The 20867-nt window shown below is 36.8% G+C and overlaps 1 protein-coding gene and 1 pseudogene across 7 annotated transcripts in view; one reads left to right on the forward strand and one right to left on the reverse strand.

Moving 5' to 3' along the window:
• The window catches only part of ADGRV1 (adhesion G protein-coupled receptor V1), a 554175-nt gene that overhangs the window by 337890 nt on the left and 195418 nt on the right, over positions 1-20867 (reverse strand). For all 7 annotated transcript variants that reach the window (XM_032846581.1, XM_032846569.1, XM_032846573.1 and 4 more), the window contains 13 exons: positions 20425-20589; positions 19702-19819; positions 17772-17895; positions 16654-16792; positions 16284-16469; positions 15691-15923; positions 12744-12892; positions 10583-10784; positions 9842-10061; positions 7202-7441; positions 5515-5664; positions 3971-4444; positions 1375-1518 (listed from right to left, as the gene is read on the reverse strand). In XM_032846581.1, the coding sequence (XP_032702472.1) occupies positions 1375-1518; positions 3971-4444; positions 5515-5664; positions 7202-7441; positions 9842-10061; positions 10583-10784; positions 12744-12892; positions 15691-15923; positions 16284-16469; positions 16654-16792; positions 17772-17895; positions 19702-19819; positions 20425-20589 (2544 nt within the window). The remainder of the gene's footprint in view (positions 1-1374; positions 1519-3970; positions 4445-5514; positions 5665-7201; positions 7442-9841; positions 10062-10582; positions 10785-12743; positions 12893-15690; positions 15924-16283; positions 16470-16653; positions 16793-17771; positions 17896-19701; positions 19820-20424; positions 20590-20867) is intronic.
• On the forward strand, positions 14276-14757 carry LOC116863503 (annotated as a pseudogene).

Raw genomic sequence — 20867 nt, forward strand, 5'->3', positions numbered from 1 at the left:
TTTTAGAGCTACAGAAAAGAAAAACAAAAATGAAACTTGAATCTAACACCAGCCTAGATTCCCTATTATAGTGAGGCTTTTGCTTAGCAATTGTCAAAACCTTTGTCAAAAATCTAAGATAATAAACAAACAAACAAACAAACAAAAAGATAATGCTTTGCAAGTGTCCTAACCACCTATCACACACACACAAAGACACAAATACTGGTAAGGAGTACAGAGGATACACTAAGGACAGGAGTATATCCTGACTGGCCCCAAACTTGCCCTTCAAGGTGACACATGTTGCGACCATGTGCATTAACAAGGAGTAGGAAATATTTTGCTGTGCCAAATGAATGGTTCATGGTGAAAGGAATCTTTTCTTTTAACAACCTGTGAGCAAAAAGATGACAACAAAACTTCAAAGAATTATTAAGTTCTATTCCTCCATTCCCTCTTGAACAGATGAGGTGCAGGAGAAAGAAAACTCACTGTTCTTCTCAGTGATTTTTAATGCTGATGGATTCCATTTAGGAGACAAAGCAAATTCATTCCCTACAGAGAAGCAGCCCATAAGGGAGTTTCTGAAGAGCATGCCCTTAGTGGTCAGAGACCCTGTTACACAAGCTTCTGGCCAGACCCAGCTATCAGTTGTGTAGAACATGTCCACATACTGGACTAGGCCTGCCTTAACCAAGCTGAAGGAGCTCCCACCTGAAGGAATAGGATGTAATGTCATCTCCTAATGGTCTCAAAAATACACACATTGCCATGACCCAAAGACAACAGCCCTGCCTTGCTCCTATATTGACAGAACTGGCCTACATACAAAGTAAAGCCCTCAAGTTATTCTTTGCTCTCCTGTGAACTTATGAAGTGATTCAGAAACAATCTTTCCCATATTGAACTCTAGTGGAAGATTCTAATATTTAGGGGCAACCATGTCACAGCATCTCATCACTAGCATTTATCTCCACCAACACAAACTTGTGATAAAGAGCCCCTAAAATGAAAGACAAATAATCACGTTAGTAAATGAAAAAGTCTGGAATATTAACTGATGTTTTGTTCTATTTTTATTTAGTATAAAATGCTTCAATATTAAATATTCAATAAAAATAACCTAAAAAACCTGGAAATTTTTATTCTAAGTGACCATAATTTTAAAAATTCTTACATTCAAATTCTATGGGACACAAAATTTCTAAATATCCAAAAAGGAAAATGTCAAAATTTGGCAAGTTATTTTCGTATAATGTATTCATAATATCTACTTTAATATTGATTTAAAACAGTAATTCTGAGAAATTTCATGTCTGAGAATCTTTAGTCCTTCCTGTGGATGCTGCCCTCTAGTGGTTCCTGGATGGTTCCACACCCAGGACCAATTACCTGAGAATTGGCGGCTTTCTCAGGGACAGGAAGGATAGCTGATTTCGCTTCCTGGAGAATTTTTGGCATGCCGTAAAAACGTCCACTGACGAGCATCGCAGTCACCAGTTGCAAGGTGAATTTAGAGCCCAGGGATAAAAAGACCTATAAACAAACAAGATCAATGACTGTTTTAGTAGTAAGAATTAATTTTCAGAGAAAAATACTGACATTTGACATGAGTCATTAGCACACTGCCTTAGGATCCTTTTGTACAGTTTCATCAATATATGCCTCTCCCGGGTGCCTGGGTGGCTCAGTGGGTTAAGCCTCTGCCTTCGGCTCAGGTCATGATCTCAGGGTCCTGGGATCAAGGCCCACATCTGGCTCTCTGCTCAGTGGGGAGCCTGCTTCTCTCTCTCTCTCTCTGCCTGCCTCTCTGCCTACTTGTGATCTCTCTCTCTCTATTTCAAATAAATAAATAAAATCTTTAAAAAAAAAATATATATATATATATATGTATATATATATATATATATATATATATATATATGCCTCTCCCCGCTCTCCCCCCAACCCCAGGTTATAAAACTAATCACCAGTATGAAGACTCCGGGGTGATGAGTGATAGAGTGTAAATACACAAATTTGCCAATTCTCCATGTGTGTCCAAATGGCCTCAAGAATGATAAGAATCACAGAAGTAGTGTTAGTAATAGAATGAATCATGTACCACAGGAATGAAAGCGCTCACTGGGGAAGAGTCAGTTCCTAAAAGCAGCAAAACTCACTTTCTTCCTCTTCATTAAGGAATAACTAATACTCCAGTGAAATTTACTCAAAATGGATAATGATTTAGGTGTACCAATTACTTGAACATTTTGGATAAATAAAAATTACTAATGAAATGTATTAGATTACCAGTTTTTAAAGTTTTCAAATCTAATAAATAAGGGAAACTCTGAATTTAAAAATTAATGTTACTCTATTTTTTTTGAAATTTAGAAAACATTTTCCCAATAGAAACATTGTTATTGATAATGGATAAGCCCCCACGTTATCCCATAACCTAGAATAATACTAAAAACTCTACACATCTTTACTGAATATAAAAATAACTACTTTTGTGGAGTCTGTTCTTCTTTTAAATATAATATACTTAAACATACTTAAACATACACCATAGCCCTCCAAACATACACAATATGTACCCTAGTAGTTTCAGAAGTTATATAACATGAGGATAACAGATGTTTCATTCATTCAATCAATCTTCATTTTTTCAAAGTGACATTCACTGAACATAACTCACAGATCAAATGCTAAGGAAACAGAAATAAATCACTGTCCTCACTTAAAGCATGTGCCTCCCATCTCCCCTCTAGGGGCATGCCCTTCTCCCAAACAGTTCACTGGCTAGGCTGCTAAGGTGTGACATGGGCATAAATCAAGGGTAGGATTTTTTCAGTGATTCCCTTTTCCCCTCACGCTCTGGATATAATGCATTACTCTTTGAAGATTGGAATATTAGAAGGAGAAAATATGCATATAACTTTTGGGCCCCCAAAACTTAACTATTGTTGACCAGAAGCTTTACTGATAACATGAACAATTAATACATATTTTATAAGTTCTTATATATTATTACTGTATTCTTATGATAAAGTAAGCCAGAGAAAAGAAAGTGTTATTAAGAAAGTCTTAAGGAAGGAAAATTACATTTGCAGTGCCGTATTGCATTTGCTGACACAAGCCTGCATATAAGTGTACCTGCACAGTTCAACCCTTGTTGCTCAAAGGTCTGTATATCTGTAACTGTATATCATTCAGTGTTTACAGGGAAATGAAAAGAGGACTAGCATTCCTCAAAATGTACCAGGTGCCACCTACTACAAGATATAGTCTAAGAGTAGGCAGATCAAGAGTGTTAGTCCATGTAATATAGATTACGTATTTTGGTTTTCCTATGTGTAGTGTGAGAATAGTTTTATTCTATTTATGTTGCTTAGTAAAATAACAGAGTAATCAGATCTTCACTAAAGCATGTCTTACTGTCAAATGAAATCTCACTATAAAATAGTACAAAAGCTAAAGAATGTCCTCTGGTGTTCATTAACAGAGATTAAAACTTGAATGCATTTAGAAGGTAATGTTACATAGATATGGATGGGAAAATATTCAAAGGTACATAATTCAAGCATGCTGTATTTTTTTAAAAAACTCTAATTTGTAAATGAGACTTAACACAATCATATTCTGGTTAAGTCAATCTACCTGTCCTTTCCCCAGTTTTTCAGTCTTTTTTCCAGTCTTGAAAATTTTCAGAAATAGGAAATGGAGGTTAGAAATTAATTAACAGGGCATTGAGTCAATATCCCAAAGAATACAGGGATGTGTAAGTGCCTGCTACCGTTTAGACAAAAATACGTTATCTCCAAATGGGAATATGCTTAATATACTTAATTCACAAATAATCTGCAAATGTATCATCCAATAATTATTACACATTTCTATGATGACATTTAAATATCTCAATAAGATTGTAAGCTGATCATGAGATAAGCAAGTGCAAGGAGCGATATTGGAATGATCAGGAAATGGAAGAAATGCTACAAACCTGACTCCTCACTGGCACCATGTCCACTCTATATCGGGCCCCGTCCTTGACCACCAGTTGCCTCTCCACATTTTCAGGAACAACTGGCTGCTCCTTTTGGTCAGATGAGATTCTAAATCCAACAACAACATCTCCAAATGTTCCAGCGAGCCGAGTTACATTAATTTGGATGTATCTACTAAGGTTCTGCCCAATAAAGATTGACTGGTAATCTGAATACAGAGCAAATACTCCATGTGGATCATCATTTGCAGAAACAGAGAACCGTGTGATGCATTTTTCTGGAGCCAGTTCTGCTCCTCCCTCTACAGAAACAAGTTGGATTATATAATCTTCTTCTATCTCAGGTATATCATCGGGGAGCAAATGAACATCAAAGCTCACTTCACTCTCTCCATCAGCAATAGTGAAAAATCCTTTTGTAGAAAGAAAGTCTCCTGTAATATCAAATTCACTGCTTATTTCCCAGTAAACCTAAAATAAAAGGAAAAAAAAATCCAACAAAGTTATGTAATTCAGTATATTGAATCAAAATTCCTTATGTCTTCCTCTATAATATACAAAAAATAAATTTTAATTGTGCCTCATTATATTCAAAGCCAGATGCCCCAAATAGTCAGTTTAGAAAGTATAGACAAATAACACTAGCACTGTGAAAGTATATGAACTCTTTTGGGCTTATGTATACAATTTGTTGGACAAGATTGCAAAATCTCATTTCACCTACTTCTCAAATAGTAACATGATTTGAAGAGATAAAGTGAAGCAAATTTAACTCTAGAATGGCAGCTCCACAAATACATTTGAAAGGCCTGACTATATATTTTATAGGTATCTGAACCACGGGTAATACTTGAAGGTAAAAAGTGAGTAGTCTATTGCTTTATATTGGAATTTGGTTTTGTTTGCTTTTAACAACAAGATTTCAAGAATTTAAAAATTATTTCCCAAGAATATTTAGACTCCTAACCATAAAGTTTCCACTGAAGAAGTATCAGTTAATCTCCAATACAGGAAAAGAGTTAAATCCATAAAGAAATTTTGCAAAGTATGTTCTGCTAGCAAACAAACAACCTTGGTCTGTTAGATATTCCAATGATTCACAAGAGTATCTCCAGACATTCTATGTCAATATACACGCAAATGCAACCTCTTAAAAGTCAGTTGGTAAACGAAAAAAAAACTATACTGAGAAATAAAGTCCTGAAGAATATATTAAGCAATTTACAAAAAAACATTGAGGGACTTAAATGGGTAAGTTAAATGTTATAGCAAACAAGAAAATAAAAAATAGTTCAGTCATACTCTTCATGATTAAGTGTGAGGAAGATCATTTCAGTCTAAGTGTAGTTGGAGTTAGAAAGACAGCGAGAGGTTCATGTTGGCTAGAGAACCCAAAGGTGAAGAAATGAACCTTCTCAACTTGTCTGAAACTCATGTCACTTCCAAAACTTACACCAGAACACAAAGTTTCTCTGTTCTTCACAGCTACATTTGTTAGGCAAACTGTTACACTACTTAAAAAATCAAATGAAAAATGATACCGTAAGTTCTCCTAAAATGCCCTTGACTCTTTTGACAAAAAAAGTAATGATCAGGGGCCCTTCCAGAGCTGACGGCTCTGAATAGGTCTTCTCAGATAAAGACTCAGGAGCAAACTGAACAACCCCATTTGGATCACCAAACTTCTGTATCTAAAAATAGAAAGAGGTAACAGAGTGAATACCACAATATAACAACTACAGATGAAATTACAGAATCCAACATTATCAATATACAGAAAAGCTGAAAAAAATGAAAGAAACACAGGAATAATACTTAAATATAATTTGCCTAGAAACTTGATTTTTCAAAAGCCTCTTTAGTACACTGTCATCTAAAACAAGGAGGTTCTTATTCTCTAACAATAATGGGAGTAAGTGTCTAGAAAACTTTAATTTGTAGGGTCTCAAAAGGATATTACTTCAAGCCTGAATTTGACTTGATTTGCCTTATATTTGCTTTACTTAACCAGGGCTAATTGTTTAGTCAAACACTAGTCTACGTGTAGTTGTGAAGGTATTTTGTAGATGTAATTACTATTTATAATCAGTTGACTGATTTATAGTATAATCAGTTGACTGACTTTAAGTCAAAGAGATTACCCTTGATACTGTGAGTGGGCCTCATCCAATTAGTTGAAGGCCTTAAGAGCAAACACTAAAGGTTTCCCAGAGAAAAAGGAATTTGGCCTCAAGACTGCAATTCAGGAATTCTGCTTGAGTTTCCAGTCTGCCAGCCTATCCCACAAAATTCAAACTCATCATCTCAACCGTAAGTCTTTTTCTGAGCTTCCTGCCTACTAGCCTGTTCTATAGATTTTGGACTTGTCAACCTTCACAAACACATGAGCCAATTTTTTTTTAAAAGATTTTATTTATTTATTTGACAGAGAGAGACATACAGTGAGCGAGGGAACAGAAGCAGGAGGAGTGGGAGGGGAGAAGCTGTCTTTCCGCTAAGCAGGTAGCTCGATGCGGGGCTCGATCCCAGGAGCCTGGGATCATGACCTGAGCCTATGGCAGACGCTTAACGACTGAGCCAACTGGGCGCCCCCACGTGAGCCAATTTTTAAAATAAAAATTTCTTCATTCTTTCTCTCTCTCTCTCTCTTTCTCTGGAGAAATCTGACTGATAGAGACCCGAGACTAGAGAATTTTCCAAACTTAAAAAAAAAAGCGCACCTCTCTACGTTGTTTTCATATCCTGGTCCTCAGCAATTTTTACCCCTGTTAGACTGAATCTTTCATTCATATCAAACATTCAGATTTGATCCAAAACATCATTGTGCTAATCAAACAAATACTATTCTACCTTCCAACAATCTAATTTGTGATTGAGTTAATAACGTTCATGTACTTTCATGGCAAAGGTATCCGACGTATGGGACAATATAACAAATAGCTTCTGTCTGAAAGTGCAAAAATATTCACAAAACACCAAATTTTCTGAGTGGAAAGTAAGTATTTATCACTATACAAGAGCCCTTTATAAACTAATTACCAATAATCAAGCTATGTAATAAACTAATAAAATAACAAAGAAGTCTGGCCCATAGGAATTATTAGGACTTCATTTGGCTTTATAACTTTGAATTAATCATAAGCTCATGGAGTTTCAACAAATGTAAAATGCATTTTCTGATAAATCCATTACTCCAAAATTTTGTGGGAAAAATAAAGTCAGACTTACTGTTAATGTAATATCTTTAGTTCTGGAGTCTAATTTAGCTTCTCCCTTCACAAGTTCAAGTTTAATAATGAATATCTCTTCAACTTCAATGTCTTCATGAGGATAGACTGTCAGAGTGATGGTTCTCACACCACCTTCTCCATCCCCAAAATAGAAGGATCCACTCACTGGGTCCGCAATGTCTCTGTTCTGTGGTGGTAAGGCTTCCTGAGAATTGGGTCCTAAAATTACCCAGTTCACCTGCAGAGTGTTTGTGTTTTTAATAGAGATGATCAATTTTATTTCATTTGTATCTATCTATTTATTTAAGATTTTTAAAAAAGTAATCTGTACACCCAAACTGGGGCTCAAACTCACAACCCCAAGATCAAGAGTTGCATGCCCTACTGACTGAGCCAGCCGGGTGCCCCAGACAGAAACAATTTTAAACAAAGAATTACTTTGCAGCATATGTAGTATTAGAAAAAAAATTATATATCTTATATACATGTATATATATATATATATATGAAAATTATTCTAGGATAGCTCCAGAGAACTCTTTGTATCTTTTTAAAAATACTCATATTGCAAATATAAAATACATACTAACAGAATATGACTTTTCATAGATAATAAAGAAAAATATGAATACCTGATCACTGGTCATCATCACAGAAAAATAAACACCTATTTTAAATGTACATATTTAGATATGTATATTTATATTGTAATATAATATATATATTAGAGAAATATAAACTTTAAAAAATGAGTACAACACTGTCTTGCTGTATGCACAGTCTCTGTTAATCAAAACCTATTTGAATAAGACAATAAAACTACATGAAAAATCTGCTGGGTGTGCAATCTCTTCTAAATATACATAAATAAATTTCTGGTATAAAATGAACATACATTTTCATAAAACATTATAAGAAACAAAATTGTATAATAAATGCATTTTTAAGTATTTCTATAATATAAAATTATATACTTTTCATATCTACATGGAAAGAACATTGGGACTTTGTCTTTGCTTCTTTTATCTTTCACCAGCACTGGGCATAGCTGATCACTTTCTTTTCCTTGAAACACAGCGTCCCATCTTTCATGGCCTCCATGATACATATCTTCCCCTTTGCTTTTACATCTCAATTTTCTATGCTGGCTCTCCTTCCTCAGACCGTTCAATGCTTGTAGCCCAGGACTTCTGGCTGTATTCTTCACATTCCTATCTACGCTCCTTCAGCCACGTGGTTTCAAATGCCTCCACATGCATCAGCAGCCTCTGACCTCCCCACAGCCCATACTCACACACCCCCTGCCTGCTTGACCCTCTACTGGGATGGACAATGGCAATCTCAAATGAACACGACAAAAACAGAACTCTTAATTCCACACCCCCCGCCAAGCTTCTGCCTATCTCAGTAAACAACACTACAGTTTAACCAAATGCTCAACTAAAATTTTAGCAGCTATTCTTGATTCCTCTTTGCCTCGACTTCCACTGCCCGGTGAATTTTTCCTCCAAAAGATGCTCAATATTTATTCACTTCTCAGCATCCCATCTGCACCCATCTTAGCCACTGTGAGCTCAGCCCTGGACGACTAACTAACTAGCCCTTCTAACTGACCTTCCTGCTTCTGCTCTGGCTTCTTGACATTCCATTTCCCCACCAAGTAGTCACAAGTGAGCTACTTAGAATGGCAACCCCAGGGACATCAACACCATTCCCCTGTCTCACACTCTCTAATGGCATCCTATATGCACTCAGAATACCCTTTAGCCTGACTTAGGAGGGTCTCTGAGATCACACACCTACTAAGCTCTGTGACGGACCTTGTGCTGCATGGAACCCTCCAGACCTCAAACAGGCCAGGCTTGTCTATTGCTTCTGCCAAAAGGCTCAGCTCTCTAACAATTACATGACCATGTCTCAGTGTCTAGCTTTCAGCTTAAATATCACAATGTCACCATCTAGAGTAGTCGACAGGTGACTCATGATTGTGTTTCTAGATCTGATATCCCTGTAGATCGCTTAAGTGTTATCACACATATATATATTTTAAATTTATCTGTTTACTGTTCTGAAAATCCTAAGAAAACAGAGACAAGGTCTGTCTCATTCATCAGTGTATTCTCAGTGCCCAGAAGAGGGTCTGGCATTCGAAAAGCACCGAAAAAATACTTGAACATTTTATCAGAATTCTTCATTTCATTTCATCTCCTTTCTAACTTGCTCTCAAGAGTTCCTGATGACAGCAAGGTCTCATATATATTTTTATGTAATTCACAGGACTTGTCAGCTACTTTATACCCAGTGGGTAATTAATAGATATTGTTGATTATGAATAAATAAATGGATATATTTGAAGAAAAAGAAAATCCAACTCTATACTCACGCCATCAAAATTATTTTTTTAATTTTTTTTTATTTTAAAGATTTTATTTATTTATTTGACAGAGATCACAAGTAGGCAGAGAGGCAGGCAGAGAGAGAGGGGGAAGCAGGCTCCCCGCTGAGCTGAGAGCCCGATGCGGGGCTCCATCCCAGGAACCTGGGATCATGACCTGAGCTGAAGGCAGAGGCTTTAACTCACTGAGCCACCCAGGAGCCCCCAAAATTATTTTTAAAACCATGGGAAGAATAACTCTACCTGAATCTCTCCTAAGAGTCCTCCAGTCCGCTCCAGCAACAAGGATAAAATCATTGTGGAATTGGGATTAGGAACAGAAATTTTGCTTTGATTAAGAAATCTTAGAACGCCAAAGGGAGAGTCGCTCTTGGCAATTGTGATTCTGCTCACTAGGTGGCGCCCAAGGACCGCTCCGCCAGTAGCTCCAACGAGCAAAATTTCAATGGGTTCTGCAAATTCACTGCATAGCGAGAAGGAGCAATTCTGTGAGTCTAAACATATTAAAATGCTTCTAAGATCCAAATAACTAGTCATTTTCCAAATTGGCCATACATATTCAAGGCACAGCATTCATACACCAAGTGGTAAGAAGAGGGTGCTCAGCTAAAAGCATGAATGATCAACTTCAATATTATATAACCTGCAATAGTTAGTAGACTTTCTTCCTTTCTTTTGAATTGCTTAATGCATTAAGGAAGTGAATTGCAGGATGTTTCTACATTCTGATTAGATTTTGCAAATATAAGAGAGCAAAAATTATTATTTCCCTGTATATGAAAAAGTGACACACAAAATCCCAATCGTCTCCCAATCCCTTCTTTCCTACCCCAGCACCCCCCCAAAGTTTCTCACTTGTTTCTCAATGGGCATATATATAATCTAAAATTCTATTATCAGTGCAAAACGTAAGTAAGGATTGGAGCATAGTAATCATGCTTTACATATGACTACATTATTTCTGACGTTACTAAATAGTATTACCTTTCATTGTCATCAATGATGGACACATTTATAAAACTTAAGTTCTGCCCATGCTGAAAGGTGACCGAGCTGCCATGCAGTATATAATCGACACCACCAGCAACTGCAGAGGAGCTCTGAGAGATGAAATCGGCAGTCACACGGCCGTAAGTTCCTCCCAGCCTCACCACTGGAATCGTGATCATTCCAACATCTTCCTCCACTGTAGCAGGAATGTGCAATTAATTGGTATCCCAGACAAAGCAACTAGCTTTTATAAGAGTCGGTCAAATTAAACATAGCAATTAAACATAACAGGACAATGCAAGCTCTCATTTTTTTCCCATAATTTTTATAAATTTAAAAAAATACTGGGGGGCACCTGAGTGGCTCAGTCAGTTAAGTGTCCAACTCTTGATTTCCACTCAGGTCATGATCTCAGGATGGTAAGATCGATCCCTGTGTCAGGCTCTCTGCTCAGTGGGAAGTCTTCTTGATATTCCCTCTCTCTCCCTCTGCCCCTCTCCCTCCAAGGGCAGGCGCGCGCGCACGCACACACACACACACACACACTCTCTCTCTCTCTCTCTCAAATAAATAAGTAAATCTTTTTTAAAAATTAGTGAAAAATTCAAGACTTATTTTTATAAGAAATATAGTTTGTCATAAACTGAAAATTAAAGTGAACAGTGTAAGTTAGAATCGAAATAACCTATTTAATTATTAGCATAGGTATTCTCCCTCTGTGTGCTACGTAGAAATAAATGATCCTTGCTTTCCAAAGCAATGCTAGATGAACATGAAAAATTCTTAAAATATGTGTACTCGAAGGAAAGTATTCTGAATTGTCTCTACATTTAGTGGAACACATAGTATAAACAATTGAAGTTCATGTTAATTATATGAATGCTTTTTAAAAGTCCAGATAAAAATACAATTTTATTATATTTTAAGTTCCTATGAAATCTAATTAAGAATCTGAAAATGTATCCTCGATGTTTAATTTCAACTAAAAATTGTTTTCAAAAATTTATTTTGCTCTCGTTATGTTAATCTCTGTAAATAAAAATATCATTTAAGAGTTTACATTAGCTATGCTTTTATTAGCCAACAGTTCATAGTAGCCGTGACTAAATAATACTGAATTTACATTGTCATTATAAATATGCCTTGCTCTAAATTCTCCCAAAGATAATGAATCAAACAGAAATCAGTGGACAGAAAAAAAAAAATTCTAAGTCCTTTATTTATCACTTGGTATTAAAAATGCAGCATGACTTTTATTAGCTGTAGACTGAGGTTCAAAAAATGGTGGTGTCTTCCATGACTTTACCCACAAAGTCAATATTAATCAATTCCAAAATGATTTCTTTTTTTTCAAAGAGCTTATTTATTTATGTATTTGAGAGGGAAAGTAAGAGAAAGAGAGAGAGAGAGAACATGAGGGGGCAGAGGAGAGGGAAAAACAGACTCCCCTATGAGCAGGGAGCCCGATACAGAGCTCAATCCCAGGACACCCCTCCAAAGTAATTTCTGATGAACTTTAAAAATGGCTAGATAGGGGCACCTGGGTGGCTCAGTGGGTTAAGCCTCTGCCTTCAGCTCAGGTCATGATCTCAGGGTCCTGGGATCCAGCCCCACATCAGGTCCTCTGATCAGCGGGGAGCCTGCTTCCCCCCCTCTCTCTGCCTACCTCTCTGCCTACTTGTGATCTGTCAAATAAATAAAATTTTTTAAAAAATGGCTAGATAACCAATGAATTTGATAGAGGCAATGAGGTCAATAAATTAATCGCAGCAAGAAGATAAACATGTTTATTTTGAAAGGCATGTGCCTTTGAATAAAATCCAAAAAGCAGCCACCTCTTTTTCTCCAGGAGGGAATATGGGCATAAGTCTTGTTCCTTACCATTCAGCTTTGCCATACGTAAGTGGGATTTAATACTGCTCAAAGGTAACACAAAACAGATTAAAAAAATAAACATATAAATATATAAAGGCTTATGTAAATACATAAGAAGGTGTCCATGTATGTACATACACATGTATACACACACACATGTGTGCACATACACAGAGCAAGCTGAGAACATTTATACATGGAAATTCAAACTGACAGGGTCATTCTCAGTTACTCTGTAACTCAGAAAGTAGTGGTAAATTTATAAGACTGCCGAACTTACCTTCAAAGGCAGTATACCTTGGGTCAAATTCAATGACACCCTCTGCATTATCATTTTTCATTATTATGATTCGGACAATGGAGATGTTTCCTATTTCAGGAGGTTGATCTAACTGAAGACCATTTTCTTGGATGGTAAAATCATACCCTCTTGCAAAGTCATGAGAAAATAATAATAAAAGAAAAGAAAATGAGTACATAATTGGTGAGCATGAGCTGAAGGGTCCTCCTAGCTCCTACAACTTAGTCCTATTAAGCATTTTAATACCTTGAAAGATCTCCAACACTAAAATATTCTTTTTTTTTTCTGAAATGATGTCTGAAATAGACTTCTGTGCTGCTCACAATTATTACTGCCTGTATGAAACCAAAACCAATAAAAAGTATTAAACTTGGGCAATGGGAAGATAATACGACTATCAGGAAATTGGGGAAAAGTTGTAAGATGAACCTCTGGGCTAGGAATGCACTGATAAACTCATCTGATGGTGAGGGGCTGAGACAGGGGCTTCAGACAGATCTGCAGTGCACTCAGGACAGGCTGAAAGGGTTACTTTAAAGAAAAAGCAGGTGTCATGCCACTACTGAAATTTCAAGCTACAAGGAAATATTTCTGTGTACCCCGATTACAATCAATGCCTCTAGTCCTTAATACAGATGATGGTTTACTTGACTAATGATGTATTTCAGCTAAGGACGTCACTTTTTTTTTTATTGATATGATTCCCACTGAAGAAACCTTTTATCTTTCAGTGAATTTTCATATCACTTTAATTCCTGAAGCTAAAAAATGGCAGTAAACCATTTTAGTCCTTTCTTCAATTCTCAAATTCTATTTACCTGATATTTTTAGGCTACATAGTTTCAAAAGGTTAAAGTCAGGTTACATATAAGGAAAAATTAGAAAACAAGGGATTAAAAATATTAAATGATAAGATAAATGTTGGCATGCCTGAGTGGCTCAGTCGGTTAAGCGTCTGCCTTCTGCTCAGGTCATGATCCCACCCAGGATCCTGGGATCAAGTCCCACATCGGGCTCCTTGCTCAGTGGGGAACCTGCTTCTCCTTCTGCCTGTGGTCCCCCTGCTTGTGCTCTCTCTCTCTCTGACAAACAAATAAGTAAAATATTTAAAAAAAACAAAACTGTTAATAGTTGTCTGAGATGGATTGTAGCTTAGCTGATTACCTTAATACCAAAGCAGTGAATTTTCTAGCAACTAGGCAAAATGAGATTATACTGCTTTCCTTTTTCAAGTCAAAGGAAACTTAGAAATTTACCTAGAAGGAAAAACTTGTTTTCTCAGAATTAAGCTTATGTAGGAATTGCTTTTTTTCTTTTAAAAAGGAAGAGGGCAAAATCTCCAGGTCCTAATTAGTCAGTAACATGGATGTTATCTTACACTTAATGGGCTAATGAATAAATTTCACTTACTTCATTAAAATAGTCAATGACCACCTCCAATTTTAACACATTTAATGTAAGTGCAAATTCATTCCTACTGCCAGTTCTCCTCTTCTCAGGTGGCTGGGAAGATGGCAGACATTCTGATGGAGTATGCCTACCAAAACAGCCAACCATCTTTCAAAATAAGAAGAGGGTCCTTCTCGGAGAAGCTGGCGAGGAGACGTTCCCACAATACTACCAAAACATCGGTCTGAGCTTCAGGATGCCCAAGAAAAGCCACAGAGGGCACCTATATTGACAAGAAATGTCCCTTCACTGGTAATGTCTCCGTGTAAGGGTGCATTCTGTCTGGTGTGGTGACCAAGAAAAAGATGCAGAGGGCCACCATCATCCACTGAGACAACCTCCACTACACCCAAAAGTACACCTGCTTTGAGAAACGCCACAAGAACATGTCTGTGCACCTGTTCTCCTGCTTCAGGGAGCTCCAGATCAATGACACTGTCATAGTGGGAAATGCTGACCCCTGAGCAAAACTGTAAGCTTCAACGTGCTCAAAGCCATGAAGGCCACTGGCCCCAACAAGCAATTCTAGGAGTTCTGCGAATAGTTAGACATCTGCCACACTCCCAAAGAAAATACAGTTATTTTCCTGGTTAAAAAAAAAAAGAAGAAGAAGAAGAAAATTCATGCCAATTGCCAGGAACGGAATCATTTCTAGGAAAATTAAGATTTGAAGTATACACAAACCCACAGTATTTTTTCCACATGGGATTGATATACATTTTATCAAAGTCACTTAGTGAAACATTTTAGTAAGAAAAAGCTTTTAAAACATAGCATTCGTATAACAGATGCAAAACCATTTTCATGAACCAGAAAAATTCCTTTAAGATTTATATAAATGCCAACATGATTCTGGTTGAGGGTTTTGTGTCATCTGTCAGAGCAGAGGTGATCCTGGGCTACTCAATTTGTGGGTATTTCAGCAGGCTTCAGGTGTTTCCCAGCCGTGTGAATCAAGTCTGCTCCCACTAAGTCAGGGAAAAAGACAGCCTCAATATGGTTAATTCTTATCTTCAATAAAAACGTGGTACACGGTTACAACTGACTATCTTTGACTCCTACTTTTCCCCACTTGACAACTCTACCTCATTGTCCCACAGAAGACAATAGGGATACCAACGAAAGAAATTTCTCACTCGGCCCTCAGGTATAGAGAAAGAGGAAAGGCAAAGTAAATTCCATCGCACCAGCTGACCTGCGACCTCCATTTCCTTACCTAATGATTACAAGCTCATACCATGTTCCATTCTCTGACTACCCAGAGTGAATTCTCAAATGAAAATAACACACTTTCAACTTTGAGCAAAAACTGGTATTTTAGAACTTGGCACAAGTGACAGTTAATCTTGGTCATAATTTCCCTGCTATGCCCTGTCCCACTCTCACATAAATCTGAAAGAGAGCAAGTTCAGTATTAATCCCTCTACAACACATTCTCTATTTTCTTTTGTCTAATTTTCTTTTTTTAAAACTTTACCTTCCCAGGAGTTCCACCTTTGTAAGTACTAGGGAAAATTCCTCTGGTCCTTCAGGAAGACCATCGTCAAGTATTTCAATGTGCACACTTCTCGCCATCTCCCTGGCTTCAAAGAGGAGCTCCCCCGCTGCAGGGATAAAGTCCAAGCCTGCCTCCGCTGTCCCACTCACGGTCTCATACCAGAGTCTCACGCGGCCAGATGATCCCCCTGATCGGACGATGGTGATATTCACCTAAGCCAAGAAGCAGTTTTTATCTGACTTGGGTGTTTAATCCACCAACTCATACCTAGTTTTTTATGGTTTCTAACTAAAGATTCTAGGTTTACTAGGGTTATGTTTATGTAGAATCTATACAAGTTTATAAAATATATGTTAAAATAATGGTGTTAGTAGCAAATTAATCAATTTGTGAAAACTCTGGAGTATGAACCAGGAAACACATTTTAAAGATGACTCACAATATATCTTGCCACATAAAGTCTTAATATTTAAAGGTTAAGCCAGCTTTGCAAAAAGGAAAAAAAAAAAAAGATCACGCACAAAATAAAAACCAAAAGTGATGTCTAAGATTTTAAGCATTTTATACTCTACCCTTCGGGCTTCTTCCAACACTCGAAGTTGCTCCTGTGAGAAGGAGAATCGGCCATAGGGAAAGTCACTGGCCACCACGGTGATATTGGCAGTGCTGCTGGATCCACTCAGTAACCCCCCCTCACTGATTCCAGTAAGCTGAAACTCATAGGAGCTCTTCTCCTCGGGAATGTCATCATTCAAAGCCTAGAGGACAAAAAGAGCCATCAATGGTAGGTTCTAACATTTAAAGAAAAATACCTCTCATGTCCACAACAACAGACTCAGGGATACCACCACCTCCAACCACCCCACCCCTCATTCACACACACACACACACACACACACACACACACACAAGGAGCATAACAGAAACCAGTCGTATTGCTACCTGTATTATTACAACTGCTGCAGACTGTCCATCTCTCATTGTCAGTTTTCCTGACATTTCAGCAAATTCTCCCACAGAAGGGGGGAATATCCTCCAGTACACAGTGACCTCCCCCCAGATCGCTGGGCCACGAACAAGGCTATGTTACATAAATGTATAATCAGTACATTTTTGTTGAAGTAATCTTTCCTAAATATGTTTTTGTGTCTTTCAACAACAATTTTCATTTATTTCAAGAACGGTATGCATTATAGATCCTTATCTATCAAATCAAAAGCAAGTTTTATGATTCCAGGATAGTACCACTCAAAGTACTGAGCATATGTAAATTTGCTTGACAATACTAGCAAAACCTACACATTAGAAGGGGAACACTTGAAGGGATTTAAAAGAAAGTATTTACAGAGTTCACTTAATACACAAGGGTACAAAAAATGAATGGCTTAACACAGTTCTCTAAAAAATAGCACTTACAAGCAACACTAAAGGAAAACTACCAGAAAGATAAAATATTAACTCAAATTCAATTACTTCACTGACAGTTGTCCTACCAGTCATGAGAAACTTTGTATTAAACAAAATTGCCTATGATTATACTACTTCGTTATATAGTAGGCCCTAATTTTAAAACACTTAGAATCATAAAATGTTTGATGCAGAGGATTTTCAAAGGAATGATTCTGTAACTAAGAAGCTTACAGAGATGAATTAACTCTCTTATTTTACATGATTAGCGACTGAATGGGGCCAAAAGCATCAGCTCTCCTGGAATTAACTCAAGGTGTTTTTCTCGTCATGGGTTGTACAAATCACCCAAGAAATCGTCATGATCTAATGTCGAGAGGTCAATACACCATTGCGTGATCAATATATTTTTGTTGAAGGAACTTTTCCTAGACATTCTTCATAATCTAACTTCAAGACAGGTCAGGAAATGGCTTCAATTTTTGCCAAAAATTTTATCTACTTTTCACAGGATGTTAGTAATACATAAAATGACGATGCTTGAGAAATATGTATGTAATGAGAAAAATGCACTTATGGCATAAAAATGCTAGTGATTTAAATAAAACTTCAAAATCTCCACCTGAGGGGGGAAAAAAATCATGACATCTTACCTGATGATAGCAGTACCATTATACTTTCCTGAGGGTTCTCCAATGAGGACATGCCTAGATGATGGAGCTATCCCAACTTCTCCTGATGTTCCCTTTTCTCCCTGAATGATTATTGATGCGCTACCTAAGTTGAAGTTGATACATAACACATATGTAGCAAACATATTTATTCACTTAGTATAAGCCTGGCAAAATTCTCAGCACTCCATGTATACAAACCTTATGAATTAATTGCCATGACAATCATGTAAATTAGATACTAACATTACCTTCATTTTACCAATGAAATTATTTAAGCATACTGAGGCACTCAAGACATTGAGGCAAATAACTTGCCCTAGATAATATTTTAATGAAAGGGGGCAGGACAAAGTGGATAATAATTCTACTCGCACTCCCATGGTAAGTAAGTACTCTCCTACCATTTGTGTTAATTCACTTCTGCGGTAACCATTTTGCAGGCAGTTCACTACAACTGGCTAGGTGGCAAAAGCGAGAATTCCTGGGTACTTTTAAATTTTCTGACTCCATTATTGCTTATAAGTATCTATAAAAATGTGTCAAATATTAATGGTAAGAAAACCATATCAAATAATGTGAGAATTCATATTATAATTTAGCAGTAACTTGAAGAAAATCGTTTCCAGAAGCTCTTATTAGGGTTTCATCAAACAAGGGACGAATTACCATAGTCTCACTTTCTATGGCAATGGATTAATAAAACCAAAAGTGGTTTGTCATGTCCAAGTATGTCACAATTTGAAATATATTATGAAATTTTTTATTAATATATGATTCACCCTGAACCACTAGTATATTCTTATTCTTAGGTCTGGTTAGTCTGTATGTCATCAATTCTGACAATTAACAAGGTGCTGACAACTGAGCTAACGTAAGATGTGTGGAAGAATATGGTACAATCATATGATTCCCTCATAAGTTTGTTGGAAAGTACTCTAGGTAAAAATGCAAAAAAACCAACTACCTTAGGTATGTACAGTGATATTCTTTTAATTTTAACAATCTTTTAAGCCACAGTATTCTGCTTCTTTGGCCACAGACTTTCACATATGATGGAGTCCTTGATGGCAAAGAAAGGCATGTGACAGTCACTAAGCTATCCTATCAAAGTGGCTGGGCCATTTTTTTATGTTACTATTACACATAGCACAATGCAACTGCTTTAGAAACATTAATTCTTTCTCTCCAGATCTAAGAAACAAATTTGCATATGGGCTATAAGCAAATAAGAATTACAATGTCTGTTTCTGAAATATCAAAACATTGAAGTAATCATTTTCAGATGAAAATACACATAGTAGGCTGAAAAAGATGTAATATGCTAGGTTTTAAAATAATATTTTATTGTAAAGGTAATATGTGACCATTACAAATATGTGTAGAAAATGTAGGTAATTAAAACCCACTATCAACATTTCAAGTAAATAATTCCAAACACTTGTAATGAGCACATGACAAAAATGGGATGACTTTGAACATGTTATGAAGTCTGCCATAACACAGCGGTTACCCATGTAATTGTTTTTAAGTTTTAATGTAATTAAGGCTTTTTCTGCTATATCCTTTCGAACACTTACATGGTATTCTCTCATATTTAACAGGTCTCCTATTGAAGGACCATTTAGGAAACTTCCATATTTTATTTTATAAGCATCACTATAATAAACATCTTTTAAAAAAATCACAGAGCTAAGTATTATGAAATCTCTGACATACAACTTTACCAATATCAGGTATTAGAATTTTAGTTTTAAAAATCTTTTGGCCGTAGTACAGATGTGAAATGACATCTTTATGTTTTAGCAAACATTTTAGGAGTCATAAAACTTAAGTTTGTGAGTATTGATTACTTGGTTGTATTTTTCTGAGTATCTACTTTTTAAGACCCCAAAATGTGAATTTCTCTTACCTTTCACTGGAGATATTTCTACCTCATCAACTGATATCAACTGAATGGTGAAATGCTTGTTCTCTTCCAACACAGTATCACGAAGTGTGCGCAGTACAATGGTCTTCTGAGACTCTGTCTACATCAAATGAGAGGAATAATACATTTTCCAGATTGAGCCAAATTTTGGGTGTTCTCATTAGTGGAATAATGTTTATGTCTATAAGCATTTTTTAAAGTGTGTCCTTTTTGTACCTTAGAATTATGAGCTGCTTCTGGAAGAATTACTATATAAAATTTGGCTCTGACCATAAATCCCATTTAAATTTTTAATAGGAAAAAAGGGCGGAAATTAACATGACCTCTAAATTGTCTAAAATGTGACCAAACCCAGTGATCAAATATAGGTAAGAGTTACAAAGGAGGTAGAAATGGGGATGACATCCAGATGTCTAGCTTGGTTGACTGGTTTTTGTCCTTAATTGGAGAGAAAATGTTGAGACAAGAGTAGTTTTCATGGTGGGATGGAGGCAGTGTCTAAATTAAATTTGATTTCAGATTTCTAGGGGTGTGTGTGTGTGTGTGTGTGTGTGTGTGTGTGTGATTGTCCTCCAAAGTGCATATGATCTTAAAAAGATTCCAGGTACATCGTAAATACCATCATATGAATTCATAAGCAATAGTATGGGAAAAAAACAAACACAAGTTCGAGTAAAACTGTAGGAGTCCTGACACTGACTATACCTCATCAAAAAGAAGCGTCCCATTCAAAGGCCTGAGATCATTTTTAGCTGTCTCATCTAGGGTCCACTGAAGCCGAACAGCCCCTTTTCCTCCTGGGGACCGGACAACCGTCAATGTCACATATGAATCAGGGTCATCAGACAAAAGAGATTCATCAACTATTACCTAAAAGAAAGACAATGGAGTTAGGTGGGGGGAAAAAAATGAAGCAGGAAAAACAACCTTATTTCTATTTATAATATCTACTTTTCAGTTTAGAACTCTGTTCATGGTACGATCATGTGGCAGAAAAAAAAATGTTTCGGGGCGCCTGGGTGGCTCAGTGGGTTAAAGCCTCTGCCTTCGGCTCAGGTCATGATCCCAGGGTCCTGGGATCGAGCCCCACATCGGGCTCTCTGCTCAGCGGGGAGCCTGCTTCCTCCTCTCTCTCTGCCTACTTGTGA

This window comes from Lontra canadensis, unplaced genomic scaffold, assembly GCF_010015895.1.
Source record: "Lontra canadensis isolate GAN:19392208 unplaced genomic scaffold, GSC_riverotter_1.0 scaffold4, whole genome shotgun sequence".
In the NCBI taxonomy this organism is placed as follows: domain Eukaryota; kingdom Metazoa; phylum Chordata; class Mammalia; order Carnivora; family Mustelidae; genus Lontra; species Lontra canadensis.